The 19,317-nt window shown below is 34.8% G+C and overlaps 1 protein-coding gene across 1 annotated transcript; it reads left to right on the top strand.

The window, feature by feature from the left end:
* Positions 1-6,703: 6,703 nt before the first annotated feature.
* Positions 6,704-7,849, top strand: LOC149265169 (transcription factor MYB1-like). Its single transcript, XM_089392021.1, has 3 exons — positions 6,704-6,868; positions 6,969-7,098; positions 7,237-7,849. The coding sequence occupies exons 1-3, from the start codon at positions 6,736-6,738 to the stop codon at positions 7,763-7,765; spliced, it is 792 nt and encodes a 263-aa protein (XP_089248147.1). The 5' UTR covers positions 6,704-6,735; the 3' UTR covers positions 7,766-7,849.
* Positions 7,850-19,317: the final 11,468 nt, after the last annotated feature.

The raw sequence follows: 19,317 nt of genomic DNA, 5'->3' as shown, positions 1-19,317 counted from the left end.
TGAATATGTGAATATTTAATATTAATATTAAATACCAAAAATATATTATAATTAATAATAATATTAATGTATTAAAGTAAATAATAATAATTAGTAATAATTAATATTTAATATTAATAGTTCATAATTAATATCAAATCCTAATAATCACTACTAAATGATTCATTTTTATTATTTTTTATTAATAGTTTATTTAATTAATATAATTATTCATAGTTCTTAATAAATAATTAATATTAACATTTCATAATAATAATTAATGATAATAGTATTGGCTAATATCATAATTATTATTGTAAATGTTATAATTCATACCTAATAGTATTGAAAATTATTATTGTTGTTGAAAATTATTATGGATAGTAACGATGAAAGTAATGCTACTAACTACTAAATGCTAGAATAGGAGAGGGAGATATCTACCCACTGAGTGCTATACCTGAGATGTACTAGGGATCTTAATTTCTCTTATTAAGGGGAGCTAGCTTCCACTAATCTCAATACCATTGTCCCTATTAAGATTATGTGGATGTTTGATAATCTCAAGAGCTTCTCTGATCTTTCGCCTATGATGTTTTTCTTCTTGAGCGATAATAGAAGTGTTTTCCAAGCATACCTAGTGCTTGGTTTTTGAGGAATGCTCTGCAAGGGCCGAAGTTCGATACCTTTCATTCCTAATATCAGCTCCATGTTCCTTGAGTCTTGTCTGCAAGGATTGACCTGTTTCACCAATGTAACTTTTTCCACATGAACAATCCATTTTATAGACTCCCTTAAGTTGATGTTTATTAATATTATCTTTGACAGACCTCATACCTTGCCTAATAGTTCTAGGGGCTGAGAATTGCTTGATTATGTTTTTCTTTCTAAGGATTTTAGCAATCTTGTATGTCACTCCTTGAATATAAGGTAGAAAAACCCTTCCACATTGATGTTGGTCTTGAGCCTTAGGCTTATGAGATAACACCTTTCTTTTAGCTCTCTCTATAGCTGTTTTAATTTCTTTTTCTTTGTAGCCTATACCTTTAAAGGCTGAAACTAAATTCTTCTTTTCTTCATCCAAATGCTCAATGTCAGAAATTCGAAGGGCTCTGATGGCCAGAGTGTCTAGAACACCAAACTTCTAGCCTGGGTGATGTTGGGAATCAACGTGGAGGTAGCTTTCTATGTGGGTTGACTTCCTGAAAATTTTATGTCCCAAAGAACCATCCTCCTTCCTGATGATGAGTATGTCTAAAAATGGGATTCTCATGTTTTCTTCTAACTCCATAGTAAAAATTATTTCTGGGGAGATAGAGTTGAGGTGAATAAAAAACTTGTCAAGTTCTGTTTTACCATGAGTCCATTTTATATTGGTATCATCGATGAATCACTTCCACTAGGCTGGCTTCAAGGGGTATGATTCGAGGGATTTCTTTTTCAAAGTATTCCATGTACAAGTTGGCCACAATTGGTGAAAGGGGTGATCCCATTGCCAACCCAGATGTCTGCTCATAATATTCTCCTTGGAAGGTGAAAACAGTTGATCATAAACATATTTCAGCCAGTCTAGCAATTCCTAGATCAGTAACATCTTTTATAACCCAAATGGCTTCATCAAGAGGAATCTTGGTGAATAAGGATACTACGTCAAAGCTAACAAGGATGTTATCATGGTCTACCCTCTCATTTTTAATAAGATTTACAAAATCATGGGAGTCCTTATCGATATTCCCAACAAGGGGCTTAAGGATTTTAGCAACATACTTAGCGAGCTCATAGGTTGGGGAGCCAATGGTATTAACTATTGGTCTAAGAGGAACACCCTCTTTATGAATCTTGGGTAAAACAATAAATTCTTGGAATGGTTTCACAAGAAGGGATTAATTTTTTGTTTAATTTATCCTCAAGGTTGGAATCTGCAATTGTCTTTTTTACCTCCTTCATAATCTTTGGAATGGGATTATTGTTCAGCTTCTTATAACTGCCACATCTGAGGTGTTCATTAATTTCACATACATAGTCTTCTTTATCCAAAATCAGCCTACCCCTGCCTTATCTGCCTTAAGAACCATAATTTTATCATTGTTCCGTAGGGATTTAAAGGCAACTTGTTCTTCTTCTCTTAGATTACTTTTGGGAGCTTTGGCTTTTCTCAAAATGAGGGAAAACTCGTCTTAGTGCTTCCTTATCCTCCAACGAAAGTTTATTAATCCCATATTCTATGCTACATATCATATTCTCAATAGGTAGCTTTTTAGGAGCAATTGCAAACCCTAAACATTTGCTGAGGACACTCATGATTTCCGGATTTTATTCTTGGGAAGACAGATTAACCACTTTTCTTCTCGGCTCTTTTACTGAAGAATTGTTGGCTTTTATGTTGGCGTTGTCGATGTCACTACCTCTTGTTTTCATATTGTTCTTATCTTGTTCACTAATCTCCTAGTTTTTAACGTCTTTTTTGTTAACTTCTTTCCTAACAGTGATACACAGTTCTCTGATTACGTTCTCATTATTGTTGATGCCTGAAGGCCGTAGGTGTGAAATGTTGTTGTTGTTGCCTGAAGGCCATAAGTTGTTGTCTGAACCCTGATGAACACTCCTTCTGATGTCGTCCTTGGTGACTAAACACTGTACGCTATCCGAACACCTAGTTCTGCTATGCGTAGCCTTAATTAATGTATTTGTTTCATTTCTATTGTCTGAGCACAAAGTGTTGCCTTCGTTATGTGTAGCCCTATCCAATGCATTTTCTTCATTGTCTGAGCACTTAGTGTTGTCTCCATTATGCGTAGTCAACGAATTTACCTTCAATGCACTTGGATTTTTCTAAAATTTTACAAACTTTTGTTTTAAAAATCAGTACGAAGTGATTCAAAGGGCATAGTAAAGCATAGATATCATTGTTTGATTCCAAAATTCCTCAAAACAAAAAAATGGACACGCCTAATAAGTAACCAAAAACCTCTTCCAAGATGCATGAAGAAGAGGAAGAAATGCAACACGATATATCAAAATTATGACACCAAGTGCAAGAAATTTCGCTCTCGCAAAAAGTAACAAAAAATGAATTGGAAGCTGTGATGAATGTTAATATAGATGGTATAAAAGTTTCAGGGGAATTTTGAATGATGGTTAAAATATACATGGAAGCAATGATGAATGTCAAGATAGAAGGGTTGAAGGAAGGTTTGAAAAAGTTGATATAAGAAATTATTCCCAGTGTTGACAAGGTAATCCATGAAAAATATGATGAGGACAAAAGGAATATGAATTATAATTTTAGAGACTCCAATGTTGGATTTAAGAACCACCAAATTCCAAATATCGATATGAGGAAGTTTGATGGAAAGGATCCAGTAATATGGATACTACAGATGGAGTAATATTTTGATCTTCATGATGTGAAACACACACAAAAGGTACACATTGCATCTTTATATTTAGAACCTAATAAGTTTGTATGGCATCGATGGATTTTTTTTGGTAAACCACAGTGTCACTTGGTCAATTTCTATGCAGGAAATGATAGCACATTATGAAGATACAAAGCAAAACAACTTCTTTCGTTAATTGATAAATCTTAAACAAAAGGGTTCAATGGTAGAGCACATTGAGGACTTCCAAAAATTGAATATCAGGGTAACTGATATTCCAGAGGAGCATATGATTGATGTCTTCATAGGGACTTTAAACATGAGCTTCATCTTTGGGAACCTAGTTCATTGGAGAAGGAATTCAGGGTGGCAAGAAAAGTTAAAAGAAAAATTATGGCAACAAGGAAGTCTACCACTCACAACTATAAAGATGGAAGTGTTGCTTCTCCTAGCCTTCCATAACTATAAAATGTGAGAAAACTACCTCGTCTTGAGCCTCTGGATCATTAGTGAGGTTGATGGGTAGCTAGATTGAATTCCTCCATCTCGGTCGAGCTTAGAAATCTTTCGTCAAACACTTTTTCCTCTCACGGTCTCAGCAAAAGGATTTGCATATGTTGTGGGTTGGGTTTTTTAATGAGAAATAATGCTCGATAGAGCCAAAGCACTTGATCAAGCTAAAGCACTCGATTGAGCCATAGGCTCGATCAAGCCATTAACTTGCTTCAAAAAATGTCTTGATCAAGGGTTTGTTTAAACACTCAATCGAGCAATTTTTAAGCGCCTCAACAACTTGATCGAGAACTTAAAAATTTTCTCGATTGAGCACTTAATATTGCTTAATCAAAGGATCTTTTTTCATAAAAATGCACCTCATTCTGCCAAAAAGTGTAACCGAGATCCATGCTATCGCCCTTATCAATAACATTAAATGCATAGGCAAACTAATCCTTGCATTTTGTCATATAGTCTTGATCTCTTTCATAACCTCTTCATATATCTTCCCTGTAAGGCAAACAAAGACTTCACACAGAGCCAAACAAGTTGTATAGAATTCTACCTTGCAGTAATGATAAACCTATGTCGAAGCCATAATCTCTATGTATCATACTTCTAAAAGACAAAATATTTGTCCCACACTTAAATGATTGATTTTTGTAATGAATCCTATAACATCTAAGCATATTAAAACATATTCAATCATTAGACAGTGGATATAACAGGAATCTGATGAGTGTAAATGAACCTTCAGTGAACAAATATTGACTTTTGTTGATATAGGCTAAAAAGTGGAGATAGAGTACAATCTTCAGACTTTTAGTGTGCTCACTCAGTAGATAGATTTGTGTGTGGATCCTTGCAAGCATACAATTCTCCAAAAAACACATTAAGAAAATTCTTCTCTAGTAGACTCAGATGGACTATGTACTTCCCTTCATAATTTCTACCATCACCTCCTCGATACATATGTCATAATAAAAAAATAAAATAAAATAAGAAAATTCCATATTGATCTACACTTACTTTCTTTTTCACACACGAATGATCAATATTTCTCCCCTTTTATAGTCTCTTTGCCTTGTGAATACCACGGGAAAATCCAAGGTATTTACATGACGGTTTTTTTGACCAATTGAATTACATGTTGGGTCAAACTCGCGCAGCTATTCCATGGGAAAATTGGTGGTTGAACCCATGGTTTTTAATTTTCATTACCTACAGGCATCTTTACTTGCACAACATAGGCCTCCTAGAGACAATCGTCGCTTGGATGTTATGTCTTTCTTATAGACAATGTTGCTATCTTCGCTTGGAGCATAATTGCTGCCCATAGAAGATAGTCTAACTCATGCAGATCACTTCCACTCATCTTAGAGCTTTGCCATTAGTATTTAATGCTTCTCCAACACCTATAGAAGCATATGTATCCTTTGCAATATGTATCCTTTGCAACACTTCCTCAAACCTTATTAGGCACCATCCTCATATCTAACCAAACCTTTGTCTCTTTCTGCAACTCCTACCTCTTCTTGCACACAATTGTCACGCACAAATGATCTAGGTAAACATAGTGTAATAAAATTATAGTGAAAATTAACATTAAGACCAACACATTAAGCCATAATGACAACACTAATAAACAAAACTTAAAGAATACCCAAAGAAAAAAACTTTAAACGTGAACCGTTCTCTCCCACCCATGTTTCAATTAAGTTGGACAACTAAAAACCTTTATAAAATGCTTTTGAATGTTGCCTCATCTAATAGGGGGACATTGGAGAAATATTGCTTCACAGGCTCATAATTGTCACCAAATCAAATGAAGGGTGATTTGTTAGACTACGGACAACCTCAAAACCTCACATCTAGTATCAGACATATTAATACACGTGTTCAATCGTAATCTTTTGAATGTTTTGTGGAACAAACCTCACACACAAAACACATTTATCATAAATAAATAACATGACACCTTATATGATATATTTTTTTAACTTGAAAACATTTAAAATATTAAAACACCATCAATAATTATCCCAATGTGAGTACATAACCTGTTATGTTTGATACCCAATACACACTCTCTTTGAATATGTGGAACGTTAGTTGTGCAGTGATCACGTGAACGTCCGTTAGCAATATAATTTGGGGAAGCAACACGATCATGACATCTCAAATGAACTGTGGACTGTGGGCAAGCCTTCGCAACATATTTTGGGGGACCTGCGCCGTTCGATCAGAGCCATCATCTTTAATTGAACCGTACAAATTCCAGCATACTATAACTAGCTTGGATACTGCATGATCGGTACTTTCCCCTCCAAAATGCAAATACATTCGGCGTTATATTTTGTCGCCTGAATGATATCATTGTTCCGAACTTCCGGTGTACACCATCTACCAGTCAGTCTCAACACTATTCATGATGCACACTCGTTATGATTGCTTCTTGAAACTCGGTGGAAAGTCCAGAGTTTGTAGCCGCCCTTAGTTCATTGAAGCAAGATTTAACTGACCCTGCCCTGTTCCCTGTAGTTAATTAGATGTTTAAGATCGGCAATCCTTAATCACGATCGAAGCTCTCAATCATTGATGCCCAGAAATAGGAAAAAGATGCAGAAAATGAGTTATTTTTCAACGGGCCCACATATGACTCCGACAAATTCTGAGCAGTGGTTAAATATAGTCTCATATTCCTTAAATTTAAACCATAGAAAATCTGCCACAATGTTCACGAGGTCACGTACCTTTCATCACCAGTTAACTATTTTGAGCAGGGAGAAGCTAATATTTTCTATATATACTCAAATGTTTGCAGAAGAAACCAACGAGATCTTTTCCCAGCAAAAGAGATCCGAAGTCCTGAATTTGCAAGATGGGTAGATCTCCTTGCTGCTCGAAAGAAGGGCTCAACCGCGGGGCCTGGACCTCCAAGGAGGATACGATTTTGTCCGAGTACATTCGAATTCATGGAGATGGTGGATGGAGAAATCTACCCAAAAAAGCAGGTGAATCTCAGCAAATCTCTAAGAGTACTCATTTATCAATACAGATGCAAAATATATATTGAGAGACTAAATAAATTAGTGGAGAGAATTTGTTTTGCAGGACTTATGCGGTGTGGAAAGAGTTGTAGACTACGTTGGTTGAACTATCTTCGTCCCGACATTAAACGCGGAAACATTTCCCCCGACGAGGAGGAGCTCATTATTCGGCTGCATCGTCTTCTTGGCAATCGGTATGTGGAGATTGACTTCATATTTATTCACCTTGCAGAATTCATCCATTCCCCATGTTGTTGTTACGAAATATTAATGTCATAGTAAGAAGTTCATGCGATATATGTGAGATGTATGTTATTTTTGTGTGCATGCAGGTGGTCGCTGATAGCAGGACGACTGCCTGGGCGAACCGACAACGAAATCAAGAACTACTGGAACACTCGTCTGACGAAGAAGATGCTGTCAGTGACGCAATCTCAACATGAAAGTACGAAAAATCTGAAGACAGTGTCAAAATCTCCTCCCAAGAAATGTCCTGTGCTCAAAACCATCCCCGTGAGAATAAAAATGGCAGCGAGACAGCCTGAAATGGAAAGACCAAAGGGCTACAATGGTTATGGCTGCAATTGGCATCAGGACTATAATCTGCTCTCGCATCCACCAGATTATGTGTCAGAAGAGTTCTGCAGGGAACCTGCGGCAAATGAATTTGAAGTTGTGTGTTTTGATCAAAGCAATGTGCAGGGCGGTAATAGTTTTACCAACGCTGACGATCAAGGAAGGGAAGCTTGGTTCCATAACACACAAGAGGTAGACTGGATTCATGAACTTGATTTAGAAAAAGGGAGCTCACTGTCGCTCGGCTTGTTGCTGTCAGAATCCGACGAGGAATGGAAGGGATGAAATACAAAGAAAAATTGCGTTTGAGTTGGTCATGAGATTTATTTTTATTGTTGGTATATTTTATTTATAGATGAAGTTTTCTAGAGTTGAATATGTGCTCTATGTGGTTTTTGATGTGTAAATCGATTCTAAATACTAAAATTTCAATCTTTTACTTCTAATTCTGAACACCAAAACTCCAAAGACGAGACTTGGCTTATACATCTTTGGAGACTTGGCTTATACATCTTATCTAGGAAACAATATCAATGGATACTATTTCTTAAAAAATGTAATTCTCTAATTGGCACATTGTTCATATATGGTTGAACAATTTCAGTTATAGTCTATCATTTGATCATCAGTTTGGAAATTTAATCCTTGAAAAATTTACGCGATGCTTAATCTTATTTCTACTTGATATGGGATTATGGAAGATTACTCAGATAAAACAGAACCAGTAGATTGAATCTTGGAACTCTATTTACGAAAAAAAAGCCCATATAGTCAATGATGTATAGTACCAATGGTTAGGAGATTTAATGATAATTTTTTCATCTGGGTTCCATTACCATAATATGAATATGTTAATAAACTTGAAAAAATTCTATATACGGCTGAGGAAAGAAAAAAAAGGTTTGATGGCCGTACATAGATCCCATAAGAAACATAATTGAATGACAACATTTATTAATAAACATGATGGGTGAATTTGCACATCGTAATTACATTGTTGAAGGATTTCAATAGTATTCTCTCTTTTTTAATCATCAAATTGGAAATTCAACCTGCGCACAATTTAAGCGACGTTTAATCGCATTTGTATTTGATATGTAATTACTTGTACCTTAATACAGAAACTAATGTCCTTCGTCTCATGACTGGATGATGGTCATAAGGTGGGATCCGAATCCGAAGGGTTCATGGGAGAATATTATCATCGAGAGAATTGCGTTAAAATGGATGATCCAATTGAATTGGAATTTGGAAGGGAATCACCGTATATCAGTCAGAAAACGCTTTGGAAATCGTCCTGTCATTGCTGTATTATGACAAGTTTGTGGCCAATGAAGTGACATGACATGAATGATTTGGTGTTAGTCAATTGTGCATTTTCAATTATACATCGGAATCTTACCACATGGATGCTTGAGGATTTCAAAATCTTATTTCAAACTATATTTAGCTTGATGGGCGTTCTTTTAAAAAATAGGGTTTCCCTTCCTGTTTTTTGAAATTATTAGATGGATGTTCAGAATATTCTTTTATATTCCCCTTAATATTATTATGGAAGCAGTTCAATCGATATGCTTTTATGTTTTTCAACCACAAAACCAAATTACTACATACTATAGCCACTTTGTCTTTATCTTGTTTTTCCTCTGCTCTCTCTTTCATCTACCTATAGCCACTTTCTCTTTATTTTATTTTTCCTCTGCTCTCTCTTTCATCTACCTATAGCCACTTTATCTTTATCTTATTTTTCCTCTGCTCTCTCTTTCATCTACCCAATAGATAGAGGCGTGGAGATTCCACTCGCTTGTGTATGCGTTTCAAATTTACTAGATTACGTGTTTCAATATAACTTGAGTAGGAAGATTGGCAGTATTTAAAAACCATTATCTAGGCTTAAGACCTTTTTAATCAACTATTTCAGTGTAAGTTTTATAATACATATCGATATTAAGGTCACGATAGGAGGTTAGTTGATCATCCCAATCTGTTCTAGAAAATTATGGCCTAGTAATTGAATTAATATGATTCTTTTGGTGTTGGGTAGGCCTGACATTACTTTCAAGTAGTTTCATTTGAAGAATGGGTAATGGATATTGTCATTAGAAATTGTAGAGGGTGGTGAAGGTCGTATTTCTGCTGTGATGAATATATTAATACGAATTTATAATGCCATATACATGATATAAATGCCGTTCTTTCTATAGGGTCAGAGTTTCCAATCAGGAATAATGGACAATAGTAACAGTCAGCCTACATACGGGAAAGGTCTCTTTTCCCTTTACAAATTTTTTTAGGCATTTAAGAATTTTACCAATCGATTGAATTTTAATTTAGCTTGAGATGAAAATAGCAGAAACAAAATATTGGCTTCAAATTCATAAATCAATGAACAAGTGTTTAAAATTTTCCCATCTCCTATTTCATTACATTTTGGTTAAAATTTGCATTTCACTTAGCAGGTTTGACTTTCCAAGCCAGTGGATAATTTGAAGACATAGAAAGCGATACATTAAATATGAAACTCGAGGTGGAATCATCTGGGTCAAAATTGATGCCTAGAGTTTTAAGTAATAATAATGACCTTCCATATAATAAAATGTGAGGAAATATAAACCTATGAATTCAGCATTGGTGGGATATGATTATAAGATGCAAAGAAATATATTAAATGATAAACAATTAAGATAGGTTTGTGAAAGCTTTTCGGAGCAGAATTCCATAGTAAAAATCTCATCTCTCAAAAATTCTTTTAATATACTCATGCACTTAATTATTTATTAATAATAAAGACACACATTTAATATTCTGTTACATTAATTATTCATGTTTAATATACTCGTGTTTAATTTAAAAATATTACAATAATATATAATATTATTACACTATCACAACGACATTTTCTAATACTTATTATTATAATAATATCTTTCTTATTATTATCCAGTTAATAAGTTCGAAAGCCTATGCATCTTCCTCAAAAAATTTGCAATCTATCAAAGCTTTGAAGCTTTTTCGTGTGTTATATATATATATTAATTTGATTTTAATAATATAATAATTTTTTATTTTAAAAGTAGTTGTGTTATAATTTTAATAATTTTGTGCATGTAGGGTTAGTTTGTTTGACTAAAACTGAATTGGATAAATTCTATTTAATGTATTTATTTTCTATTTTTGAGTTGGAGTTTACAAGAAAATTGGGATAAATTATGATGATTTAGTAGAATAGAGTCACTTATTGTTTGCGAGGATGAAGAAGAAGTGTATCTTGAATTTTTTTATGGCTCATACCTAATGTAATTTTTGGCTAATTTTGATAGCTTAAATGTTCACTACTCAGGCTAATTTTGATAGCTTAAATGTTCACTACTCAAGCCACATGCTAGACTTGCTAGATATTTCCTTTCAAAACATAAAAATATGATGATATAATATTTATCTCATGCACTATTTAGTTTTATAAACATTTTATAAATAATATAATATCATATTTTATATTGGAGATGAAGAAGCAACATAAATCAAATTGATGCTAAGTAAATAACACATTTTTATAATTATATGATTTCAAACTTATTTATACTAAATTCTTCAATTGAAGCACTATTTATTTGACACACGATTTATTTAATCACTTATATCTAATAATATAAATATAAGTTGTTGCAATTTAAGTTAACATAATTTTAAAAAATGTCATCTAAAGCTTATAAGTCTTTACTTATGTGTTAAACTTAAATCAATGGATTCACAGGTCACAAGCTTAGTAAAAATGACAAAAAGGAAGAAAAACCCCCATAATTAATTAATGGAAGAAATGTTAAAGAATAGATAACAATGAAAAAATTAAGTGAACAATTTTTTTAATAGCAAATAGAATGACCGATTATTAAAATTTTGAAGGTAGTTTTATATAATAATTATAATAATCTCATGGTCCAACTAAATTAACTTATAAAACCACTTATTTGTGGAACAAGAGACAATTATGCTAAATATTTTATTATTTAATTAAATGTATTTAATTATGTTATATATTGAGTAACTTAATAAGTGGATTAAGTGTTCTAAAATGGATCCTAAAACCCTCTAAGTGTTCATATATTTAAAAACTATCGCAAGGGGAAAACATTAACAAATGGCGGAAAACATTATCGCAAAGGAAAAAACATGGAAAAATGGCCAAAACAGAGTCTATCGGGGGCTTGAACAACTTTGCACAGGAGCCGTCGGATGTGGCCAATCAACAGTCCAGATGTGATCGGCATATCACAATCAGTAGAGGTTATCGGAGGCGGCCATATGACAGTTGCGATAGCGATCAACGAGGATCGTCGATCAAGCGTGCAGATCGACGACCCAGGTTAACTCGCGATATCGCATCAGCAGAATACAAAGGAGCGCTTACCAACGGCCCGAGGATTATGCGATATGCGATTGCGATATATCGCATCGCATTATCGCATTGGAGCAATACAAAGGAGCGGGGCCGATATACTTGCGACTTGCCATAGCCGGACCTAACAGGGATTATGAATGAAATTTAATATATTTTGAGTTCTGGATAAAGGAGTTTTTCTATGTAAAGTCGCATTTTTGTTAAATAAACGGAAAAACAAAGGAATGTGAATGCAGCGATAAAACGGACCCGAGAGGGTTTATATATGCAATGATATACATTTTGAGTTTCGTATAGAGTGGGCTTTCGGGCATGCCTCCAGCGGTAAGTGGTATTGGATGGGCTCCGCCTGAGCCCATACACTGGCCGCCACATGGCTTAGCGCCGGAGAGATAAAACCGCATTTTCGGGTGGGTAACCTCCATGCACATAAGCCACCCGAAATCAATAGCAACCATTGGATCAACGATCATTTGCGATAGCACACGAAGACAGATCTGAAAGGATTATAGGGCGGGATTGATAATATTTCAAGTCCGATAAGAAGCATTTTTCAATGTTCTCTATGTATTTCTTTGTGTAAACAAAGAAAATGATAGTTCGGGATTTCAATGCGCCGATGGTCCCTTTCTTTGCAGAACAGGTGGCCACCTTCCCTGAAAGCATTAAAAAATGATTACTTAATGCTCAGAGGGGATTTGAGCAGACAGAGACCGGGAGCTAGAGAGCCCGAAAGAGAAACCGAACAGACAATCGTCGATTGGCTTAAAAGCCACTGAATGGCAGAGACAGAGGCAGTCAGTGCCGAGACAGAGAGAAGACAGAGACATAGAGCGAGAGAGAGAGTCTGTGTACTCAGTAAGACTTGAGGGATTCAAACAAAACCCTATTATTTGTTCCTGTTGTGTTGAGACTCAATTTGAGCTCACATTTGTAAAAACTATGCTCTTAAAGACATAATAGAGAGGTCACCACTAAAAGCTGGACCAGGAGACGTGGCCCAAGAGTTTTGGGTGAAATCCTTGATTATTTGTTGTGTTATGTGTGTAACTGTTATGTTTCTATAACTGCTTCATTGTCTGTATTATTCGTAATCTTTTCGATCCATTGCACTAAGTAATATAGGCAAATCCTGCACATGGGTCTGTAATACCTTAATATTAGTCTAAGATCTCATTTTCAGATCATTAAAAATATGCAACACAACCAAATAATAAGATAAAGATTAATAGGATCTTAGTGGCAAGTTGAAAATTGAGGCTAATGTTCGTGAAAAGCTCCTAAAACCCCAAAATTCATGATCCCTAATAACTATTTGGAGAAAACTAGACAATTCCATAAGGATCACACCCTCATCTGCAAATTTATGGGTATCTTGCTGAAGGAAAAAGAGATAGTACACTGAATCTATGAAAAATGGAACCCAAAGGGGCTAATAGATGTGAGGTTGAGAAAAAAGGGGTTATTCATAGTCAAATTTGTATATCTAAAACATAGAAAATGGGTATTAAGAATAAGTCGTACTTTGTGAACAATGAAAGATTATTCATGTGTTTCTAGGAAGAATGATACAATCTTGAAAAGGATAAGTTTTTGGTAGCCCTAGTGTGGGTTGATTTATTCTCCCTACTAGAGGATTTGTAGGAACCCATTATCCTCAAAGGTATCAAAAATACTATTGGTGAGTTTGTAAAAATCTCAAAAGTCACAAAAAGTTGGAGACATCGAACATATGTTAGGATTTGTGTTCATATAAGCATATCACAGCCACTATCGGATCCGAGTGATCTCGAATACCATGATTCAACATAGACACAACCACTAAATGACAAGCATGTGCCCTTTAAATGTGGTAGGTTCTATGAAAAGAGTCATCTCTTAAGAGATTTCTCACTCATGTTGGCGAAGGAACAAAAGGTAAAGAAAGATAAAAATGAAGAAACCTTCCATACTATTCGACCAAGAAAGGGAAAATCTACATAGAATCAACAGGGTCAACAGGGGGCCCAATCTTCCTCAACCCCAACAACAACATCCAGTTAGTAGGTGTAATAGCCTCAAAAATAGAAAGCCCAAGATAATAATTATTTTAATGTGTTAGGGCTCCTAGAGAAGCAAGAAGAAATGGAAAATAATCTGGAAACAATGGCCCTACAAATCATGGATGTAGATTAGGAGAAAAACAAAGAAAAGGAAAACAAAAATTGAATGCATAAAACATGAGAAAATATGGAGGAATATAGGCCTTTGAAGGAGGTATTATTCATACAAGAAAAATTCCCGAGATGGAGGAGAAATATAACAGATTAAATGTTAATGAAAAAGCGATGTTGGAGTTTTTCCAGATATGGATCAAATATGGCGTTAAGGGCATCCCCTCCATTCAATTAGTTCACTTTTATAACCTATTTAGGCAGTGGTGCATGTGATTGAAAAAGCCAGAGCGTGATTTGAAGAAATTCTTAGTTTATATGTTAGGTCCCTATAATACTAGTGTATTCCCTCATTGTTATTGTTAGTGTAGCCCCCTTATTGTTATTTTTGTGCTCATGTAGTCCCCATATTGTTACTATTGTGCCCCAAAGAAGCCCACTACTATTAGTGTTGTGCCCTTATATTATTATTGTTATGTCGACTCTGGTTATATTGACCCCTTAGACTCCTATATATAGAAAGGAGGTTTTGTCATTTGAATCATCCAAGAATTATTCATTTGTGTAATGTAAAGGAGGTTTCCCCCTCGAACAGGCTAATTTTGAAGTCATTGATCTATCTCTTCTTCTATTTTGTGAGCTGGTTGCATAACATTTGGTATTAGAGCTTGAGATTCTAGGGTTTTTATTCTTCAAACAGGTCATCTTGGCATTGTTGCTATAAATTTTTTTCTACAAGGCTTCAGAAGCTGAAATTTTTATCACATGGATCTAAAATCATGGAGAACATCGTATCAAGACTTAAGAACTTAGTTCTTTATATTTTCAGAGATATGATTCGGGGAAGTTATGGTTTTTGCAGGCTCCAAAATTCTGTCTCAAACATGTGACCTAGGGAAAATCGTTATAACCTTTGTTTCAGGCATCGGATTTGAATGTTGTAAATAGTGGCTCCTCCTCCTACCGCAACATCATTAACGACACATCAAGGAAGGTGGTTGGAATCCTCAGATCAGCTGAAGGAGGAACTAATGCAAATGAGATGTCAATAATAGGAGCTTAGTGGCAAGCTAAAACTCGAGGCTAATGTTTGTGAAAAGCTCCTAAAACCCCCAAATTCATGATCCCCAATATCTATCTGGAGAAAACTAGACAGTTCCACAAGGATCACACCCTCATCAATAAATTTATGGGTATCTCACTGAAGGAAAAAGAGATAGCACATTGGATCCAGGAAAAATGGAACCCAAAGGGACTAATAGATGTGAGATTGAGATAAAAGGGGTTATTCACAGTCAAATTTGTATATCTAAAATATAGAAAATGGATATTTAAGAATGAGCCATACTTCATGAACAATGAAAGATTATTCATGTGTTTCTAGGAAGAATTCTACAATCCTGAAAAGGAGAAGTTTTTGGTAGCCCTAGTGTGGGTTGATTTATTCTCCCTACCAGAGGATTTGTAGGAACCCATGATCCTCGAAGGTATCAAAAATACTATTGGTGAGTTTGTAAAAATATCGAAAGTCACAAAACGTTGGAGACATCGAACATATGTTAGGATTTATGTTCATATAAGCATATCACAGCTATTGTCGGATCCGAATGATTTCGAATACCATGATTCAACATAGACACAACCACTAAATGACGATCATGTGCCCTTTAAATGTGGTAGGTTCCATGAACATAGCCATCTCTTCAGAGATTTCTCACTCACATTGGCAAAGGAACAAAAGGTAAAGAAAGATAAAAATGGAGACACCTTCCATACTATTGGACCAAGAAAGGGAAAATCAACACGGAATCAACAGGGTCAACAAGAGGCCCAATCTTCCTCAACCCCAACAACAACCTCCAGTCAGTAGTTGGAATAGTCTCAGAAATAGAAAGCCTGAGATAATAATCCTTTTAATGTGTTAGGGCTCGTAGAGCAGCAAGAAGAAATGGAAAATAATCTGGAACAGATGGCCCTACAAATCATGGATGTAGATCACGAGAAGAACAAAGAAAAGGAAAACAAAATTCCCACACATAAAACATGAGAAAATATGCAGGAATATAGGCATTTGAAGGAGGTATTTATTCATATAAGAAAAATTCCTGAGGTGGAGGATAAATATAAAAGATTAAATGTTGATGAAAAGAAAATGTTGGAGTTTTTCCAGATATGGAAAAAAGATGACGTTAAGGGCATCCCTTCCATTCAATTATTTCACTTTTATAACCTGTTTGGCCAGTGGTGCATGTGATTGAAAACGCCAAAGGGTGATTTGAATACATTCTTAGTTTATATGTTAGGTCCCTATAATACTAGTGTATTCCCTTATTGTTATTGTTAGTGTAGCCCCCTTATTGTTATTTTTGTGCCCATGTAGTCCCCATATTGTTATTATTGTGCCTCAAAGAAGGCCACTATTGTTAGTGTTGTACCCTTATATTATTATTGTTATGTCGACTCTAATTATATTGTGACCCCTTAGAATCCTATATATAGAAAGGAGGTTTTGTCATTTGAATCATCCAATAATGATTCATTTGTGTAATGTAAAGGAGGTTTCCCCCTCAAAGAGGCTAATTTTGAAGTGATTGATCTATCCCTTCTTCTATTTTGTGAGCTAGTTGGATAACATTTGGTATTGGAGCTTGAGATCCTATGGTTTCGCTTCTTCAAACAGGTCATCTTGAAATTGTTGCTATAAAGTTTTTTCTACAAGGCTTTAGAAGCTAAAATTTTTATCACATGGAGCAGAATCATGGAGAACATCATTAAAAATTTAAGAACTTAGTTCTCTATATTTTCAGAGATATGATTCGGGGAAGTTAGGGTTTCTGCAAGCTCGAAGTTTTTGTCTCAAACTGGTGACCTAGGGAAAATTGTCATAACTTTTGTTTCAGGCATCGGATTTGAATGTTGTAAATAGTGGTTTCAAGTGCATGGATTGTAGTTTGTCATGCAACATTTTTAAATCCGAAGGTCGAAATAATGACACGTGGCACTCCGTACATATTCGCTCTACTAAAACAGTCTATAATCAGGGCATCATGGGAGATCAAGCATAACTCTTTCCTAAAGACTCCAATCTTGGTCTAACTTGTGGGGTTGGAAATAAGACTTATAGTGTTACCAAAAGATGAAATTTCAGACCTTGGAGATCCAAAATTACTCAGATATAACATATTCAATATCGAGCTCCTACAAAGTGAAACAAAGGAGTGTAGTTTTTAAAATTTGCATAAGCTTTGTTTGAGAAATTAGTTTGAAGTGATTCAAGGGACATAGTGAAAGGAAAATTATCATTAATTTATGCCCTGAAGAAAGAAAATGAAAACACCTAGTAAGAAAACCGAAATTTCTACTATGACACATGAAGAAGAGAAAGAAATGCAACATGCTATATCAAAATTACGAGACCAAGTGCAACAAATTTCGCTCTAAAAAAAAAACAACATAAACTAAGATGGATGGTTTGAAGAATGACATGGAAGCTAATATCAATGGTATAGAAGCAAAACTAAAATGAAACATGGAATGTTTGTAGAAATAATTGACAAAGTTGCTACGCAAAATGCTTCCTAATGGAGAAAAGGTACTAGAGGAAACTCATGATGAGAACAAAATAAATGTTAATGATGATTTAATAGACTCTAATGTTGGATCGAAGACCCACCATATTCCAAAGATCGATATGACGAATTTTAATGGCAAGGATCTCGTAACATCGATACTACAAATGGAGCAATATTTTGATCTCCATAATGTGCAAAACACACAAAAGGTACACATTGCAACTTTATATTTAGAACCCAATTAGTTTGTATGGTATCGATGGATTTTCTCTCGTAAAAAAAATTGTCACTTGGTCAATTTTTATGGAGGAAATGAAAGCACATTATGAGGATACAAAGATGAACAATTTCTTTAGCGAATTGATAAATCTCAAACAAAAGAGTTCAATGGTGGAGCACATTGAGGACTTCCAAATATTGAATATAAGGGTAAATGATATTCTAGAGGAGAATAATATTGATGTCTTCATAGGGACTTTAAAGGATAACATCCAACATGAGGTTGACCTTTTGGAACCTGATTCATTAGAGAAGGCATTTAGATTAGAAAGAAAAATTATGGCAACAAGGAAGCCTGCCAATCACAACTATAAAGATGGAAGTGTTGTTGCTTCTAACATTCCACAAACTACAAGGTTAACACCACAACAATTGGAAGAAAAAAGAGAAAAAGGGATTTTTTATAGTTGTGATATAAAATATAGTAAAGGTCATAAGTGTGCTAAGAAAAATTATTTTTCATAGATTGTGAAGAGGAAGAAAATTAACAAGAAACATCAAAACAAGATGATATCCACTAGGAACCAAACCCAGAGAAAGAAGAAATGAACCTGACCATATCTTGTAATATATTGGCATGAATTATGAATCCTCAAACTCTCAAGATAAAAGTACATATAAAGAAGAAAAAGGTAATAGTGTTGATTGATTCGGGTAGGACTCATAATTTTATTCATTGTAAGATAGCGAAGGAATTGAATTGCTTCATATATCCAACACCGGAGTGTCAAGTGATGGTTACAAATGGAGGAACCATAAATTTATCTGGAAAGTGCCATAATATCAAGCTATCCATGGGAGAATATGTATTGAATAGTCCAATTCTTTCCATTCAAATGGGTGGTGTTGATGTTGTACTAGGAGTCTAATGGTTACAATATTTGGGCACAATAACTTTTAATTTTCAATACCATTTTTTGAATTTTTTTTGGGAAGGAAAGGAATTTGAATTAACAGGTATCGCAGGGAAAATAAGAAAGATAATCAACTCTAATGGCATGGAAAATCTTATAAATAAATAACAACGGGGAATAATTGCACAATTATGTTCACTAGAGGTTCAAACATCGAAATAATCTATTTCTCCATATCTCCAAAAAGTCTTAGACAATCATTCCAAGGTATTTGATACTCCCAAAGACCTCCCACCTATTCGTGATCATGATCATGCTATTCATTTGATTCAAGGAAGTGTTCCTCTAAACATCAGGCCTTACAAATATCCCTATGCCCAAAAGAGTGAAATTGAATGTATCGCTGCAGAAATGCTAGAGGCTTGTATAATTCAACTTAGTCAAAGTTCTTTCTCTTTTCTAGTAGTATTAGTGCAAAAGAAGGATGGATTATGGCATGTGTGCCCAAATTATAGGGAGCTCAACAAGATCACTATTAAAGATAAATTTCCTATTCATGTAGTTGATGAATAATTGGATG

Source organism: Pinus tabuliformis, chromosome 6 (assembly GCF_031772625.1).
Source record: "Pinus tabuliformis cultivar Carrire ecotype Pingquan chromosome 6, CPIR1, whole genome shotgun sequence".
In the NCBI taxonomy this organism is placed as follows: domain Eukaryota; kingdom Viridiplantae; phylum Streptophyta; class Pinopsida; order Pinales; family Pinaceae; genus Pinus; species Pinus tabuliformis.
Note: the sequence above shows the minus strand (reverse complement) of the source record. Positions and strands in the feature narration are given on the sequence as shown.

Bases quoted from the DNA above. Each gene is read 5' to 3' on its own strand.
- LOC149265169 (XM_089392021.1), top strand. From the start codon at position 6,736: ATGGGTAGATCTCCTTGCTGCTCGAAAGAAGGGCTCAACCGCGGGGCC. The intron at 6,869-6,968 runs GTGAATCTCAGC...TTTGTTTTGCAG, and splicing joins AAATCTACCCAAAAAAGCAG to GACTTATGCGGTGTGGAAAG. The intron at 7,099-7,236 runs GTATGTGGAGAT...GTGTGCATGCAG, and splicing joins CATCGTCTTCTTGGCAATCG to GTGGTCGCTGATAGCAGGAC.